Below are 18,984 nucleotides of genomic sequence, written 5' to 3' on the forward strand. Positions count from 1 at the left end.
CTTTGTATGCCCTTTTGTCCAATTTGGGTTGGCTGCTTAAAAAAACTTGCACTGCATGGAGAGGCCAATTGTTTTCGACAATTGTAGCTGTGCTTGTTTTCAAACTATATATTATCTTTGCATTTTTTTTATTATATTTCGCGCTTTTCTATATGTACGCTGCGCTTAAATGCCCAGACATCGAGTGTAGCGCTCTTTTCCGTTCGCCCGCGTGGCGGTGCACTTCGACAGCCAATCATGCAGCGTGGTGAGATTATTTATCGATGTGGTAACTTTGCGCGCTTTGCAATGATAAAAATATAAACGTTTTTGTTTAATAGCCAAAGAACGTTAAATCTACATTTTAAAATTGGATAACTTTTTCTCCTGATCTAACTATTAAAATTATTTAAGTGCGACAATGATCCGTTATCACTCAAGGTGGCAACCCAGCCAATTGCATTTATTCTCAGCGCGGTGTGTACACACTGTATAATTTGCCGGTGCCTCTGTTGGGGTTTGTTTAATTTATTCAATTCGATTCCAAGTAGTACAACAGAACTGCAATAATGGCCGACGACGAGCAGGATGACCAGAAGGAGTATCGCTGGGAGACGGGCTACGAAAAGACCTGGTGAGCGAAGCGTGAGGTGATGTGAGCGCACTTACGATCAATATTTTTAGGGAGGCGATCAAAGACGACGAGGACGGCCAGCTGGATGGAGCCATTGCGGAGATCATTCAGAAGGCAAAGCGCCAGCGGCAGGCTCAAAAGACCAAGCAGAACCGCCTGGGCATGATGCGGCATCTGTTCCTCGTGCTGGACTGCTCTGAGTCCATGAGCGTGCCGGACCTGAAGCCTACGCGACTGCGCTGCACCGTGAAGCTGCTGGAGGTGTTCATCGAGGAGTTCTTCGACCAGAACCCCATCAGCCAGCTGGGCATCATAGCGCTGAAGGCCAAGCGGGCGGAGAAGGTGACCGAGCTCACCGGGACGTCGCGCGTTCACCTCAAGGCGCTGGAGGGGTGGGTTCCGATTCATTGCTCTATTTCCAACTCATTCACGTATTGTTTCAGCTTGGCCAACGTCTCCCTGACCAGCGAACCGTCGCTGCAAAACGGCCTGGATCTAGCGTTGAAAACGCTGAAGGTTGTCCCCTCCCACGCATCCCGCGAGATCGTCATTATAATGGGTTCGTTAACCACCTGTGATCCAGTGGACATCAACCTCACCATCGACGAGCTGAAGAAGGAGGGCATTCGTTGCTCGGTAATCTCCTTGTCGGCCGAGATTCACGTGGCCCGCTACCTCACACAGCAGACGATGGGTACTTTTGGGGCTGTTCTGGATGACGCCCATTTCCGCGACCAGCTTATGTCCCAGGTGGATCCACCGCCCGCCGCGAAGACCCAGCACTATTCGCTTATTCGTATGGGTTTTCCTCATACCAAAAACGAGGTGGAGGGCAAGGACGCGCCGCTGTCCATGTGCATGTGCCACATAGGAAACCTGGAGGAGCCCAGCGAACTGTGCACCACTGGTCACCATTGCCCGCAGTGCAACAGCAAATACTGCGAGCTCCCCGTCGAGTGTCAATCCTGCGGACTCACCCTAGTCTCGGCGCCGCACCTGGCGCGGTCCTATCACCACCTGTTTCCGGTGCCTAACTTTGAGGAACTTCCGTTTGAGGCAATGCCGGCCTCCTCCTCAGACCGCGACAGCGGGGTCAGGGAGTGCTACGCCTGCTTCAAGGCCCTCGGGCAGGTGGCAGACAAGGTCGCCGATAAAGTCGTCTATAAATGCGGATTCTGCAAACAGTTCTTCTGCGTCGACTGCGACGTCTTCATCCACGAGACCTTACACGCCTGCGTGGGATGCAATACGATTCCTGGCGTGGACGGCCTGGTCTATCAGCAGAGCGCCAAGTCCGACCAGGATGATGCGCACCCGGGGACTTCCAAGCAGCGCGCCCAGTTCGGCATGTAACTGACTTTCTGTAGATAGATATAACGAACTCCAACTACGCATTTAGGGCAAAACCAATACAGTTCAATTCGTACCGGTGTACGTGAGTTGTATCAATTAAGATCTGGTGTTATGCTTAATAATTGTGAAGCTGAGCGTATGAAAATTATGGCCGTTGTCAAATCCGCTCATTTTCATAGCAAATTGCTTGAACGTTGGTTCTCCGTGCCTCTCCATGCCAACTTGGCGGACTTTTGTCTACAGCTCGTTTGAGTTCATCATCAGCGCTTGCCGCATTCGGTCGGGTTTGGTTTCGATTCGATCACAAAGCTCTCGGCCTCTGCAGGTGTTTTCGCTGCCACGACTAGCTGAATTAAAGTTAGCCCGGCGTTGGTGTGGGTTTTGCACAGCCAGCCCAGAGAGATCGCATTGTTCTAGACGAGGACTGTTGTGGAGTTGAGGTAATGCTCTATGACACCCATCAAGAACTGGTGGAGATCAATGACGCTGCATTAAACTAGTATTAAACTAGTTCGAACCCAGCTTAACCGCCACAGTTATTGATTAATTTATTACATGTTAATCATTTAAGTGAAGAGTTAGAGCCTTTTATAAAGCTGTACTATTGGCATTAATACATATATTTCCTATGGCGTTGGAAGTGTTTTACGATCTTCATTTGTACTTGGTCCTGTTTGCCTTGTCTTCAAAGCATAGAGAAGTTAAGCAAACTAGAGAAGTTAAATGTTCTTGATTCATGACAATATTTGAAACAAGGAGGAAAGCTTTTTGCCCTATAATGTATAAAATATTGATTATTTGTTCATTCCCGTTTACTATCGTGTTGCTTTTTCAAATGCATTGATTTTTAAATTTCTATCAAAAACTATCAAATAATCTTCAATGCAAAGGTAAAAAAGAACATGATAGATTTAATTTCAATAATTAGTAAATCAGTGGAATTAAATTGAATTGTTAAGTGGTTTAATTAAGCATCCCTATAAACACAATTTATTTAAAAAGCAAGTTAGTGGTTCAGGTTTTACATCTTTCAAATACGCAACTTGAAAAGTTGGTAATTTTGGCTGTTTGAATTCACTATTAAAGCAAGAGAGAACGCTAATGTCGAGTGCTTCGACTATAACATACCCGTTACTCAGCTAACCTACTTCAAAATAAAAATATATCCTCGGGTAGAGACGAAGGAACATAAATTTTTATATTTGGCCTACATTACATTGTACACTTATCTACTGGCTGTTACAACATTGACGATGTTCTTGCTAGTGACTGGCGTAATCATATCTTATTAAGTAATGGTCAGATTTTAACAATTTTGACGGTAGGTATTGTGAAAATGAAATGCATTTTTAGTTGTCATCTTCAAAAATTTGGGAGTAACAGTTTTGTCGGTTTGTGGACGTGAATTTCTATTATTTGCATGCCTAATATCAACTATCAAGTTTTACAGTTTCCGAAATATCGGCGTTCATGGGGGCGCTTTATAAGTGTAAAACTTGGCGATGAATACGCAGCTATTAGCTGCGATTCCTTAAAGGAATCTAAATCTAAAATCTAGCTGTATAGCTTTTATATTTTCCGAGATCACAGCGTGCGACTAGGCTAGTGATCATAATAAAAAATATATATGCTGTAGTCGAAAACTCTTCCCTCTACCTGTTACTTACTTTTCTCCAAAATACGGTATACCTTTATACGCTACGAGTAAGAGGAATAACTATCGCAAGTACGTTCTAAAAATACGCACTTTAGCTGACAAGTCGGCAGACCAGATAACAATCATTTCTTGGGTACCGCAACCAATCTGAATAATATTCTTCCACAGAAGCTCATTTAGAACGCGACTCGCAGTTAAGCAACAGTCAGACAGTTTAGTCTGTCTACCTCGTTAATTACTGACTAGCCCAGTATCATACCAGCTGACATTAATTTACCCGTACTAACGTATGCATTTGAGCAATATAAAGACGTTTCCGCATCGCACCCCACACAAAAGCGAGAAATCACAATCACAAATCGCCTGTGATAATTATTTGTGAAAGTGGAATGAATCAGATAATAAATATCTGTCTTAATTACAGTGAAATAGGTTCCTTTGTGGGAGGATTCGCGGTAATTAAAGGCCGATTGCGTTGTGCTAAATTGAGGGAGTAAAGAATTCGTGGGCTGTTCTAGTTTTCCGTCATGCTGGCGAAAATGCCAAATTTATTCAAAGCTGTCCAGGGATAACTAACCAAAATTTAGGCGCAATATAAATTTATGCGGAAATAACTACCACAGTGTGTTCTCTAATTTGGCGAGGGCTCTTGATGAAAGCGTAGAATGCAAAATGTAGAGGAGGATAAGAAGGGAGCTGGGCAGACTTCGATGCTGAAAAGTTCCTTGCGGTTAATAACTCGTTAAGTTATTTCTCATGGCGTGTTCTTCCGCGACGGAAGTCTAGAGATACTTTCCATCGCAGACAACTTATTGATTGGCTGCCTTTGGCAAAGCTATTTGCTTTGTTCAAAAGTTGGCTGAAATTGTTTGGAATATCTTGTAACTTGCCATCTCTGATTAAAATATAATGCCTGGAAGCCGACTTCAGAGACAATAAATTGAAGTGATGAATAATTAGGCAGCCGAAGCGAATTCTTAATTAAATCAAAGGCAGGCAGTTGTAACGATGAAACGGAAGGCAGGAAAGCCGTATTAGCATTGTGTTTATTTTTGGGGGATGTGCCCTGAGCTCAAATCGAGCCCATATATTTCTGGCTTAATTTTAAATATTGCTAATCGAATAAATTGGATGGCGAAAAGGGCGTGGAGTGCTTATTAGCAAATTTTTAGCGAACATTATATTGTGTTGCTTAAATCGTTTCATAATTAAATTAGAGTTCGGCCGGCAAGAGCCTTTTTATTTCTTTATAGCCGTTGTTTTACAAACAAACATAAATTAACATTATAGTTGTTTTTTGTGTACGATAATAATAAACGGCTGTCGAAGCCACAACAAAAATTCCTCTTTCGTTTCTCAAAAACATTAGCATCTGACGGCAAATAACTTCCGGCCAATTGAAATGAAAACGATAATCCTATTTTCCCACCCCAATTCGCACCCTACATTAATTAAAGATAAAAAACCTGGGATTTAACAAAAACTACCCGATTAATGTCGGTAAATACTCTTTTTTTAGCACACGTCCAAACGCAATTATGAAATAAATACTTTAAAATGTGTGCACAACTTGTAATTATAAATGTCGAATTGCTAATTTAAAATATGCCGTATGCAAATAGTTGGGCGCGGGACCGCGTGAAAGACTAGCCCCCAGCAACGCCTCGGGGAGTTGTTTTTACCCGCATTGAGTTGCATTAAAGTGTGAGCAGTTTTTCAACTAAACTTCGTTGATTGTAGTGTGTGGCGGCACGTGACAGCCTTAACCTGTTTTCCATGGAGTGTGGGAAACCCCTTATTTATAGGACGCGGTTCTTTTGCGTCTGGGTTATCAGTCATGCCCATATAATAATAGAAGCTCGCAGAAATAAATTGCAAAAATAATATTAAATTCCTGGGTATTCTGTAGCACCATTCTTTCTTTACATCTAAAAAGGTATTTATTATCACTTTTCTGAATTTATAACCGTTAATCGTTGAGTTAAAGGATATACTAGACTCTTTAAAAAGTAAGTAACAAGTAGATGAGAAACGTTTTCCGTTTTTCGACTCTGTCTGTCTGTCCGTATGAACGCTGGTACCTTGGAAACTATAAAAGCTAGAATGTTGGGATTAAGTATACGGATTCTAGGGGTTCTTAAGCAGCGCAAGCACGCCCACTTTAACGCCCCTTAACGTTAAAGTCTGCCTGGCGGCCACATATTTGAGGCATTTGTTTAAGTGTAAACTTAAGTTGTTATTTTAAAAGTTTTGACTAACTAAGTTAAACAGGCTTTGGCATGGTCAGTACCCTCCGCTAGGTGGCGTAGTGATGGCATCGGTAATGTAGAAATATAAATGCCTTGAAATTTTATTTCAATTAAAACTTAAAACAGAGTAAAGGGTATCTGACAGTCGAGTCACCTTACGATATAGTACTTATAAATGTGACGTGAAATCTCTTAAAATATTAACACTCTTAAATAATAATCTTAATAATTACATTATATTTTTACAATCAAAATTTGAATTAATGAATTTAAATTTGAAATGTTGGATTGTAAATTGAGGTAAAATAAAAACAAAATGTAACTTCGGCTTATAATTAAAAATGATTTTCTTGAAAAAAGAAGGGCCTAAAAGAAGAATGAATAAGAATGACTCCTGGTATTGCTCTATAATTTCTATATAATTTAAATGTGATAATGCAGAGTACGCCTACTGTATTGTCCCTTTCCTTTCTTCGCGGATCGCAAGCTCTCCGTTTTATCAGATTTCCTCTTGCTTCGCTAGCTAACGAGTTGAGCGGTTCAGGTGTTCGATTGCAGTTTGCTTTGTCTCGCATTGAGCTCAATACAGGTCGCGTGGACCGTGCGGGGAGGAGAGTTTAATTAATTTGTGTTTTTGTCCCTTGCCTCGATTGCGGGCTTAAAGTATAAATAAAAGCGCGAATGATTTACGAAAATTAGTTCGAATAAAGTTTCGTTTGACTGTCGATTGCTGTAATCTCGATCCGCGCTGCTTTACATAAAGCAAAAGTTACATATGTACATATATTGAACCTGAAACCCAGAAAGTTGTACATAACTACGGTAATTCCGGTTTTGGAGAGTCGTTGTACCTTTTTCCATTATTCTGAATTTGTATTACCCCTTCGACTTTCTTTTTGTTTTTGTTCTTCACACATTGCTGGCATACATATATGACATCATTGTGTTACTCTTATTCCATTTAATAACAGAATTATTTTCACGAGAGCCTTTTCGTCGCTAAATATAACATATGTACTCTGATGGAAATAATAATGGAAACAATATGCAAGGTTGTTAATTTGTTGGCAAGTTTACCATTATTTTCAGAAGTAACTGTATTTTTTCAGGAGCAAAACCTGAATACAATGTTTAAATATTTAGTTTGCTGCTACAAACATTGTTCTTTATATCGAAAAACATTTCTTTAAAAATTTTTGCATAAAATTGATGCAACTTAATTGTTTCTTTTCGTTTTTGCAACAGTTTTTATATATTAGTTATTGAAAAACAGTTTGTCATGTGGCATATATTATATATATTTTTTGTCTTACCCTAAGATTTTCGAAAGATAATATTCTTTTCGAAAAAGTTGTAAAACAATTTCGAGTCTTCATTTAAAAAGTCAAAATTAGTCGCTATACTAATTTGGGCAAAAAGTAAGGTGAATTTTCAATGTAAACTTCGCGGGCCCAACATTTCGGGCAACATTTTTTTCTTGAGTTATGCTAATGACATATGGCCAAATTTGATGTCAGTGTCCTTATGTGTTATATGTATATTTACCAAACCACCAAGAGTGCATTTTTCAATTTTTTGACCGAAAGCGCTCAATTTCTAGCAAAAAGTCATCGCGTTGATGTGTGTGAATCAATTCTTTCTGACTATCAGGACTTAGATTTATGCTTACGACCCTGAAACAAACGACCAATCAAGCGAGTATTGTTCTAAAGGAGAGGCCAGACCGAAAGTTCAAAAATCAAGGTCATGATGACCGTTTTTTCGATTTTCGTGGTGTGGTGCACTATGAATTTCTTCCGCCCGGAAAAACTGTAAATAGGGATTATAATTTGAGCGCTATGCATCGTTTGCGTAAAGCAATTCGTCTAAAGAGACCTGAATTATGGGCCCAGAACTGGTTCACTCGTTCTTCGTGCCCATTTCGCCAATAACTCGACCTATAATCGTTCCGCAGCCACCGTATTCGCCTGATTTGGCTCCGATTAACTTCTTAACTCAAGAGACCACTCCGGGGAAGGCGTACCGAGTCGATTAAGGATAACATTTAAAAATTAAGCCCAAGAGTCTGCATACCAAGTCTTAACATTCTAGCTTTTAAAGTTTCCGAGATCTCAGCGTTTTAATTAATAACCGGGTATGTTTACCGAAATCTAAATATAACGGTATGATAAAGTCATCCGATTTTCAAAAAATTGTATACGAAATTCTGAAGTATTAAAAGAATGATATTCCCAAGATAAAAAGTTATGTCACCATTACAACCAAGCTATAACTTATCTTTTTAAAAAAATATTTTTTTGATCACCCATATGGGAGCTATAGGATATAGTTGTCCGATCCGGCTCGTTCCGACTTGTATATGTACTACCTGCAATAGAAATTAGACTTTCGGGAAGGTTTCATTCGGATAGCTTTAAAGCTGAGAGACTAGTTTTCGTAGAAATGGACAGACGGACATGGCTAGATTGACTCGTCCAGTGATGCTGAATCAAGAATATATATACTTTGGGTACGACAGACCATGCAAAAACAAATATTTATATTCTTATACCCTTGAAGAGGTTATTATGATTCAGTCATAAAGTATATATATTCTTGATCAGCATCACTAGACGAGTCGATCTAGCCATGTCCGTCTGTCCGTCCGTTTCTACCCAAATTAGTCTCTCAATTTTAAAGCTATCGGGCTGAAACTTTCCCAAAAGTCTTTTTTCTTTTGTAGGTAGTATATTAGTCGGAACCATCCGGATCGGACAACTATATCTTACAGCTTCCATAGGAATATTCGAAAAATTTTTTCAAAATTATATCTTTGGTGTTTCTTAACATATAACCTACTACGCTTGGAAATAACATTTTTAATTAGTTCTGAGTTTCGAATTTAATTTGATCAAAATCGGACGACTATATCATAAAGCTGCCATAGGAACGATCGGAAAATTGGTGGGAAAATAATATGAAACAAATTATAGCTTCAGTGTTTTTAGACATATTATCTTATATTATTGGGAATATCATTTTTGTATTTTTAAGAATTTCGAATTAAATATAATAGTTCTAACTGCAAGGGTAAAACTTCGGCTTGCCGAAGTTAACTTCCTTTCTTGCTTAGGTTAATAATCATTGTATGGTTAAAGTATTCATGTTTACAAAAGGCAATGCAAAACAAAATGTTTTAAGCCGTATCCTTTCTATTTTTCAGAAAATAATTTCTAGATATAAGGACGCTTTTTCTTGTTTTGAGGGCAATTCTACTTTATGGTAACCATTTCCTATATTTAAGTAACGCTTTAGAAAATTGTAGGTTACATTTTATTTTGAGTGTATCTTGCAGATTGGTCGGAAAACATGTAACAGGTAGAAGGAAGCGTTTCCGAACCTATAAAGGATGTATATGCTTAATCTGGACTAGCTGAGTCGATCTAGCTATGTCCGCCTGCCTGTCCGTCCGAATGAAATCTCAGATCTCGGAAACTATAAAAGCTAAAATAAAAGCAAATAAAATGTGCAATCTTGCTGCTTGCATATCTCCTTCTCCCTCGCACTCCCCTTAGCGGAGTAACGGCTATTTAATAGTCGATAGAATCGACTATAGCGTTCTCTCTTGTATTATTTTTAGGTGAGACTGTGTTAATCCATTGGTAGTTAACTTAAGCGTTGGCCATAATAATCTGCACTTCGAGTTTACTGTGCTGAAGGCCTAGTTTGCAGGGCAGATGATTTAGGGGTCTCTCGCATCGCTAAATTTTGATAATTGCCACTTGGTAACCGCTTTGCAAACTCAGGGTGATTAACGGAGCTGATAAAATAATCTGGTCAGGACTAGAAGTGATTTGTTGTTGTCCACAAAATCAGATTTCAATCAACCATTTCAACAGGCAATCTTAACCGTTTTCTGGAATTGGTGTAGTATTTAGAAACTTCAAGTACCATGTATATACCTTGTAAGCGCTACTGGTGATAACGATACTTTGTGTGATTAATCTGAATTGATATATGCTTCTGATTAGTCTGAGATGGCTGTGATTCACCGTGTGGAAACTCGTGCCACTAGATCCCCGCTTCTCTGCCTTCCATTTGACTGGCTTTTTAGCGCACCCAGCCAAGCAGGTTCTTCACTTCTATAGTTAGTTCGACGAGTAACCCCTTGCAATTGCAACTGCGTCTGCGAATGTCAAGTCAAGAAAACCCCTCCACCCAAGCTCCCCTCGTCCAATAAAAAGGCAGCCGCATGCGGTGCTTCAAAGTCACAAACAATTTGCAAGCAACACTGAGCACTCAACAAGCCGCATTAAAACAGAACCCATTGTTATAGGCAGGTAGGCTTCCCAACAAGCCGTGCTCCGTCCCCACCTTCGTCGGCTAATGAGAATTAGTTAAAATATGAAGTAGCGAAATGTTCTTCCCGCGGCGCATTGAAACTTTCTGAAACAACCGAAAAATTCAACGAGTTGACTGACTCCGGAGTAATTAAGGTCTACCTTAGGGTCGCGCTTAGCCAAATGCACAGCATTGAACCCGGGCGGAAATTACCCTATATTAACGCCTAATCGTATTGTACGATAGTGATAAGTTGTAGAAAGTGTTGATTGCCCCAATCAATCAATGTTAAGTGTACTGTCTACCCATTGTTATTTATTCTTGTCAATACAGTCTGCGAGCCTCAAAACTGTAGATAATGGAAAAGAATGTTGCCTTATAGCTTGCTTTTATCTTTTAGATTTGTATACCCATTACTCTTAGTAATGGGGTATGAAGCATTCATCGGGAGGTATGTAACAGGTGGAAGGAAGCGTTTCCGACCCTATAAAGTATATACATTTTGACCTGGATGAAGCCATGTCAGCCAGTCAGTCTGTCTGCTCATGTCTAGATTGTCTCAGCAAAGTGCCACGCCCACTCTAACGCCCACAGATGAAAGGGAAGGGGTCTCCACTGGTCATATTTAAATCCCATTCATTGTCTTTCGCCCGACTCTTTCGAGGCTACACCTCCTTTAAAGTTGATAAACACCATGCCAGATACAGCTGAAGATAGTGGCTCCAGAACTGGGCACCACTCTCTCCCTTTTTCTTATCAGGTGAACTCACGAGTCGCGGCCAAGTGGAACAAATACAACAGGGGAATTGCTTATTTGAGTGCAGTTATCTCTTATCGCGAGTCTTGCCAAATGGATGAGGGCCTACTTTAATTGCATCAGATATTAGGCGAATGAAATTATATGGCACCGCCGACACAGCAGAGGCCGACTTTGCACTAAGCCAACGCATGAGTGCCTCGTCTTGCCTCTGGCATTTTCGCAGCCCGAAAATTCTCGAGCGATTAATCTGCCAACCGGGGTAGATAACGTATGCACAGATGTTTGTATGCTCCAAAACTCTCGGGATTATACAATTTGACTAATTTTTATGGTCCGTCTGGGGAGCGCTATAAACACACTATGATCCCATCGAGCAAAAGAAAAGATGAAATAAAATTGAGAAGATATTTACAATCCTTTGCCAATTGTGGGCCATAAAGTAGTGAAAAGTGCGAAAGGAAGTGTTTATGGAGTTTCCATTGCTCGACCCATTCAAGTGCTTAGGAAAGTGTGCTAGTGGGGACAGGTCGGCCGTCCGAACGCAATCGAGGCGGGCTCGTAAAAGCTAGACCCCAGTTGAGGGGTCATAAATTAAAGAGCAAATATATTGTGCGGATCATAAACCGATCGGGCATTCCACAATCCCAACGATATCGGCTGACAGCTGCTCCACATCGGACACGGAATGTGCCTTCGTGGTAACGATGACTCGGGGTTTCGAGCCCGAACCCCAAATACGCCCGCAAAAACGCCTGCAGAGGTGCGAAAATATTTATCCACAGTCAATGGGTGGCTCAAATATTTGCAGGCAATCGAATCGAATTAGCGATCAATTACTCCATCTCTGGCCATCGTTTACCGGGCACCAGTGACGTCCCAGCACGGCCATCTGACGTCAAAGTGTCTCACAGAACCGAGAAGAGTGGTACGGCTGGGTGTTAATGGCACGTCAAACAGAGACGTTGGGACTTCGATGTTAATTTATTCACGCCCACCCCTCGAGTTGCATTGGCACACATGTAATCGCAGCTTCGAGACTCGCATCAATGTCTTGCTGCAGAAAAGTAGGCCTACTGTTGGACTATGGACTGCCAAACGAGATATTCAGATGTTAGCGGCGGCGCGATTTGATTTTCGAGTTTGACTGCCCACAGCCGCAGCCGCACTCACACCCCCCGCCCCTTGAGAGCCAGTCCCGTCTGTTTTGGGGCCCGGGCTTTGCAGTCAAGAAGTGTCTTGACAAGTCATTGGTCATGGGGCTCTGGCCGCTGCTTGGAATTCGAAATCGGAGCTCCGGAGGCAAAGCCAGCTCCAAGAAGCCAGCCCGATAAGTTTGTTTTGATTGGTGACTCGCGCCCGCCGAAGAGCCGTCCAGGCCAAGTCGAGGCATGGAAAATAACCGAGCTGCGCGTGTGAAATTGTTTCATAGATCCGAAGAGCCAGCGCAGCTGAACACACTAGCAGCTCGGCTGGCAGCTGTTTCCAGAACGATTCAGAGTCTTCGGGCTTGGAGTTGCGTGCCAGGAGGATGCCGCCCAACTGGGTCAAGGTCGAGTGGCAGGCGATCGCGATCACGGCCACGCGCGCCTCAATGGCTGGCATTCTAGGCGACTTGCGGGCATCTTGATTTCGCCGAGTTCGCGGCTGAAATCCATGGCTAACGGTGGCAAAGCTCGCTCGGCTCGCATTTTTAGGCGTTCGAACGTGCCCAACGGCCGCGGGGCGAGGGGCGAGGGCCGCGGCTGTCTGTACAACAAGCCCCAAATAGAGTGGGCCCGAACGGCTCGACAATGGCTAATCAATGGCACGAGCCGTCGCTCGAATTTCAGGTGGAAAACAGCTTATCGCGGTGACGTCAGGCCGGCGAGGCAAGTGCAGCTGCCAGCACCCGCTATCGGAGGCTATATTTATGTAATTGGGAGTTGTTGGCCGAGTTCAACACACGGCTTCAAGTCCGAGTCTCGGAGTCCCCGGTCTCGGCCGAACCCATGTACCGCTCCGAAAATGAATATGAAAACGACCTAGGGAGCGAATCGGATTGAACCGGAAACCCAGGGCGACGCTGCTTTCGTTTCGTTGGGAAAAAGTTGTTAACAATCTGCCGACGCGTCGGCCAAATGCGAAAACCAAAGCTTTAACCGATCCGGCAGCAGCGGTCGACGATCAGAAGCACTTTGGAGCGCGACGCGCGCGGTAACTTGATCGGCAGTTATTTTTGTCAGCCTTTTGGGAGTTTGGCGAAACTGAAGTGAAACGGTGCGACATTCGACTTGAGCCTGCGGAAAAAAGAGTGAAAAAGTATGTGAATTTCAGGTGTCAGGATGCGAAACACTCCCTGTATGGCAGGGACTATGTTTCGACTTGTGAACAAATCGGTCTCGGCAACTGGTGCTTAGATTTTTTATCTTCACGGCTAATCCCCAATCCGCCTGAAAGCAAAGAGAATGATCATAAAGTTAATTGCGGGCTGATATAATTGTGTAATTTATAATTGCAACCCCGGCCAACGTGAGCTTTTTTAACAATAATTATAAAAAATACCTGAAAGAATAAAATTCACGCCATCACAGCGTGATGGGGAATAGTTGGCTTTAAGAAGTGGCGAACTTGAGATTGCCTTATAAGCATAGACAGCGATTTCTTTTTATAGTTTGCAACAAAAAATAAGATTTATTGAAATTGGGCTGTGCTTTTGCCTTGATATTCCAAACAGCGCGTTCTAACGACGATTTATAATTAATTGGGCTTTAATGACCTATACATACCATAAATCTATGAATGTAGCAGTATAGTTGACCTTCTCGTGGACTATTTAAGACTTATGCTTATTGGCTCCAGCTCGGAGTCTTATTTTTGCAGTTTAGATGCCAGCCTTCGCCGATAGATAAGGCCGCAGAAACAGGTTTATAATATCACTGCGTGGTGTTGGCTATAAACTTGTAACCACTACACTTCCCGGCATGTGCGACTGCGAGTACTCGCACTTTTCAACGGGCAACAGCGAAAGCTATCTCCGATTCTCGGAAGAATGAAGGCTGACTTTCGCTTGGCACCCTCGAAATCTAAGCCATCCAATCTCCAGCCCTCTTGAACGTCGCGTCAGTTGGTCCTCGGACTTACAGCAATTTTGTGGGTTAATCTGCCTTTCCTACATTGAACCTTGCCCGATAAGATAAAGCCTGGCGCGTGCTTCAGTGGCTTATCGGCTGATGGGGGTTGGGTAAAGCTAAAAATTGTGAAATGATTAGACTGATTAGGCCGACAACGTTGTAAATATTCATTATGACTAAGATTTTCGATAGAGATTAGCAACTGCCAAAACACGAAAGCGAGAAATAATCGTTATTGCATTAAATTATAAAACCTATGAATAGCTTTATGCCCTGGGGATGTCCATCTTTTTAGTGATTAGACTTAAGGGAGTTTGGTCTTAGTAAATTGGCATTTTTTAGCATAATAAAATCTATTTTACTGAAGTAAAATTCTGTCAGTGTGCGTTATTTATAAATAATAATAATAGCTTTTCATACTTGTTATTACTTTTTCTACAAAGTTGAAGGAAGAATTTTTTCGGTTTTTCAAAATACGATTTCAAGCCACATTTGAATTTCTAAAAATGGTTCTTAAAAATCATATTATATGTAAGCCTAATCTAATTGTAGAATAAATTCGTAAAATTGTATTAAAAAAACTATTCCACTTAAAATCCGACAATTTCTAAAAGCCTAAGGTGAAGCTTTTGTAATATGCAAGACTGCGGTGTGGCCCATAAGATTATTTGCTTTAGAAGAAAAGCACGTTCACGTTCCTGAGCTATTTCCCAATAGAAAGGGCCCCATAAGTTTGACACGTATTAAAACAATTATTGAAATTTTGTTTTGTCATTCTTAAATATTTTAATCCCTTGCCGGGGTTTTTAGGAATATAAAAGATTTCGAAGAACATACATATCTGGTATACTAACAAGTATATACATAAATGTTCTTAAGTAGTCGTCGGAACCTTATGATCTGTCTAAACTGTCATATAAACTAGTCTAGTATGTTTAATGGTATCTGGTTATAATATTCACAAAGATCCTCTTCCTATTGGAGGTAATAAATACTGCTTACTCTTTAACTATATTGATAGTACTTCACAGACTAACTGCCAATATTTGATCCGAAAAAGGTGGGCCCTAAAATAATGCTGACAAACCAAAAGATCCAAGTTTTAAATTCATTTATACCGATAGGCTGAAATTTGAATTTTATGCCACGATTTACTTGACAAATAACATTGATATATACAGCGAAGTTTAACTGCTATCTAAAAACCGGTTCATTGGGTTAAATCAACACTAAAAAACACTCTTTATAATTTAACTTTCAACATTTTCTAAAAGGATGTCATTATACTTAAATGAAAAATTTATTTTTATAGTGTTACTCGTATACTTCAAGGGTGTATTGTATTCTTTGGAAAGTATGTGATGTAACAGGAAAGGCAAGCGTTTCCCACCCTATAAAATATATCCTTTATCAGAATCAAGCCGAATTGATCTAGCTATATCCGACTGTCTGTCCGTGTGAAAGCGGTGATCTTGGAAATTATAAAAGTTAAAGAGATGGGATTAAGCATATAGATTCTAGAATTTTCGACGCAGCGCAAGTTTTTATCCCGATGTGCCACGCTCAAACGCCAATTTTATTTTATATATTTGTCAATATCTATCGGATGGCCAGAAAAAACTTATATCGGAACATTAGTTAATTAGTTAAATTAGTTAACTGATATATGATAGTCGAGGATCTGTAGCTTTCCCTCTTGTTTGGAATAGATTTTTTAAAGATTTAGAAGGTTTTTCTCTGTGTATTGTTTGTACAACGTAAGTACACGGCCAATGCAAAACACAAAGTAAGAAACATTTCAATGACAGCTGCAGAAGTGTATTCAACGATCATTAATTACCAGAGCACGAGTGATTGTACTTTGCACGACCAGTTTAGATTAACGAATTCCTCCATTGAACCGAGGCAAAGCTAAAAAAATAAAGATAAAACAACTAATTTACTTGTGAAATGAAATTCGTTCCAAGATTGTGTACGAATTGCTTCTATCGGCTTACGCTGGCGCCTATTTAGTGAATGATTTTGATAAACGGCTATTTTTAGTCGACAGTAAATTATAATATGGAATCGGTCTTGAGTTGGGGATAGCAGATAAGATATGCTAGTTGTTGACAACTTGACCTGGACAACATTTGACCGAAGTGTTTCTACATCCGTTTCTCCACAGCCATGACCAACCTGTGGAAGGCACTGACGCGTCGCAAGACCGACGATGTGAATGAAGGCGAGTCCCAGCTGGCGCGGGTCCTGAACCTCTTTGACCTGACGGCCCTGGGAGTGGGCAGTACTCTGGGACTGGGGGTCTACGTCCTAGCCGGCCAGGTGGCCTACAACATAGCCGGGCCAGCGGTTACCATTTCCTTCCTGATTGCGGCCATCGCATCCGCCTTTGCCGGAATCTGCTATGCGGAGTTCGCAGCCCGAGTGCCCAAGGCGGGCAGCGCCTATGTGTACAGCTATGTGACCATTGGGGAGTTCGTGGCCTTCACCATAGGATGGAACCTCATTCTGGAGTACGTTATTGGCACGGCCTCCGTGGCGCGTGGCCTCAGCGGCTACTTCGACTCGCTGATCGACAACAACATGTCGAAGGCCTTAAACGAGTCGATGCACATCGACGTGGACTTCCTGGGCGACTACCCGGACTTTTTGTCTTTCGGCATGGTGCTGCTGCTGGCGTGCATCCTGGCGTTTGGTGCCAAGGAGTCCAGCTTCCTGAACAACATCTTCACCACGGTCAACCTGGTCACCATTGCCATTGTCCTGGTGGCCGGGGCCATGAATGCCGACGCCGACAACTGGCGAATCCCCGAGAACGAAGTCCCCGAGGGCTTCGGCACAGGTGGCTTCATGCCGTTCGGCATTGCGGGAGTGATGGCCGGGGCCGCCAAGTGCTTCTACGGCTTCGTGGGCTTCGACTGCATCGCCACCACGGGCGAGGAGGCCATCAACCCCAAGCGCAACATCCCGCTGTCGATCGTGGTGTCGCTGATCATCATCTTCCTCTCCTACTTCGGTGTGTCCACGGTGCTGACCATGATGCTGCCCTACTATATGCAGGACAAGGACGCTCCCTTCCCGCACGCCTTCGATGAGGTCGGCTGGTTCACCATTAAGTGGATCGTGACCATCGGCGCGGTGTTTGCGCTCTGCACCAGTCTGCTGGGCGCCATGTTCCCACTGCCACGCATCCTCTACGCCATGGGCAAGGACGGTATCCTCTTCAAGAAACTATCCACGGTGCACAGCTACACGAAGACCCCGCTCCTGGCCACTATTGTGTCCGGTATCTTTGCATGTGAGTAGGAGTCCCTGAGGTGTCTCCGTCTAGGCGACGTCTGACTTCTTCTGTCTTCTCCTCCCCCAGCGATCATGGCCCTCCTCTTCAACCTGGACCAGCTGGTGGACATGATGTCGATCGGAACCCTGCTCGCCTACACCATCGTGGCAATTTGCGTGCTCGTGCTGCGCTACCAGGACGAGGAGATGACCAAGCTGGTGTCCGTGAAGGCCCCGAACGTGTTCCGGCAGTTCTTCAACGGCAACTCCTTCCGCGAGCCCAACTCGATGACCTCGGCCATCACCAAGGTAGGCATCGTGGTGTTTGCCATCTTTTGCCTCGTGTGGTGCTCCTTGCAGAAGGTCTTCGACTTGGACAACACCGGCGGCATTGTGGCCTTGAGCCTGGTGGGCCTCGTGCTGATCCTCATCTGCGTGGTGATCGGCATGCAGCCGGTGTCGACCATCGAGCTGACCTTCAAGGTGCCTCTGGTGCCGTTCGTGCCCTGCCTCAGCGTGTTCGCGAATCTGTACCTGATGTTCCAGCTGGACCTGAACACGTGGATCCGCTTCCTCATCTGGATCGTGATCGGCTACGTGATCTACTTCTGCTACGGCATGCGGAACTCCACGCAGATAGCCAGGGCACGCAACCACGCCGAGGTGGCGGCCAATGCGATGCAGCACCAGGGCCAGCACGAGAACCCCGCCTTCGAGCCTGACTGCAAGGTGGAAAACGGCAAGCAGCCACCGCCCTACGAGTTCTCCGAGAAGCTGTAGGGGCCTCAAGGGCTTCCACCCTAGTATTATAACTATAGCCCCCTACTGCTTGAACTTCATCCGATTTTGCATCTTCCTCTGAATAGAACAAAGACTCCTCTGCCTTCTTAGCTAGCACGTTTATGTGAGAGAGATGAATAGATTGCGTATGGAAATTAAATGGATCCGTCCACTGACCGCCTTATTGCCAGCCAGAGCGGATCTGTTATTTCTGTGCGCCTCAGGACTTCTAGAGAGAGCTCAAAACAGACTCTATTTTACCATTTCATCCTTCTATCCCATTTTACCAAAACCTACCCAACTTTTAACCAACCCAAACGATTCAGCTGCAATGCCCTATTTTGTTGTGATATCTGTAAATATACCCACATATATAGAGTAGTATTGATCGCGTTTTGTATATTTGTCACAATTACAATCGTTATGTAACCATGTAAATGGAATTTGTATCATATGGATGTCATCGCAGGTACGCGTGCAACCCGCACAGCCGTTGCCGCACGTAGTGTTTAAGCTCTTTAGCTGCTAAGCTTCCCACATTTGTTATTATTAGCCAAAACAGAAACGAATTTTGCCCCTTTCTTGTTTATTAAAAACGCAATGCTGTTCAACATACCGTGTGGGGCTTGTTTAATTGAGATGTGCGCCTGGACAGCACAGACAATTCCTCGGGTCCTGAGACGAGATCGGTACTGGAGCTCATAAATATTTATCCAGAAGCTGCTGCAGTCCCCGAGCTCCATTCTTTCGCACTGTGGGGGCACTCAGCCCCAGAGTGGAAACTTCTTCTTGGGCTTGTGCAGTTTTTGGAGCGTTCTTTTTGGCAACTTGGACTTGGTCTGCCGTAGAGTTTCGGGTGCAGA

At 43.0% G+C, this 18,984-nt stretch overlaps 2 protein-coding genes across 4 annotated transcripts; both read left to right on the forward strand.

The window, feature by feature from the left end:
- Positions 1–475: 475 nt before the first annotated feature.
- On the forward strand, positions 476–2,066 carry Ssl1 (general transcription factor IIH subunit 2 Ssl1). Its single transcript, XM_017071445.4, has 3 exons — positions 476–613; positions 664–1,005; positions 1,057–2,066. Exons 1-3 carry the CDS (start codon positions 549–551, stop codon positions 1,964–1,966), a joined length of 1,317 nt encoding a protein of 438 aa, XP_016926934.2. The 5' UTR covers positions 476–548; the 3' UTR covers positions 1,967–2,066.
- A 167-nt stretch (positions 2,067–2,233) lies between these two features.
- slif (cationic amino acid transporter slimfast) lies at positions 2,234–18,736 on the forward strand. Of its 3 annotated transcripts, none has more exons than XM_017071442.4 (3): positions 2,234–2,406; positions 16,230–17,360; positions 17,430–18,736. In XM_017071442.4, the coding sequence occupies exons 2-3, from the start codon at positions 16,232–16,234 to the stop codon at positions 18,119–18,121; spliced, it is 1,821 nt and encodes a 606-aa protein (XP_016926931.2). In that variant the 5' UTR covers positions 2,234–2,406; positions 16,230–16,231; the 3' UTR covers positions 18,122–18,736. The 3 variants fall into 3 exon arrangements, with proteins under 3 accessions (XP_016926931.2, XP_016926929.2, XP_016926930.2); XM_017071440.4 differs by lacking the exon at positions 2,234–2,406 and adding an exon at positions 6,427–6,694; XM_017071441.4 differs by lacking the exon at positions 2,234–2,406 and adding an exon at positions 13,091–13,250.
- The last annotated feature ends 248 nt before the right edge of the window (positions 18,737–18,984 follow it).

The sequence above is a fragment of the Drosophila suzukii genome, chromosome 3, assembly GCF_043229965.1.
Source record: "Drosophila suzukii chromosome 3, CBGP_Dsuzu_IsoJpt1.0, whole genome shotgun sequence".
Classification (NCBI taxonomy): domain Eukaryota; kingdom Metazoa; phylum Arthropoda; class Insecta; order Diptera; family Drosophilidae; genus Drosophila; species Drosophila suzukii.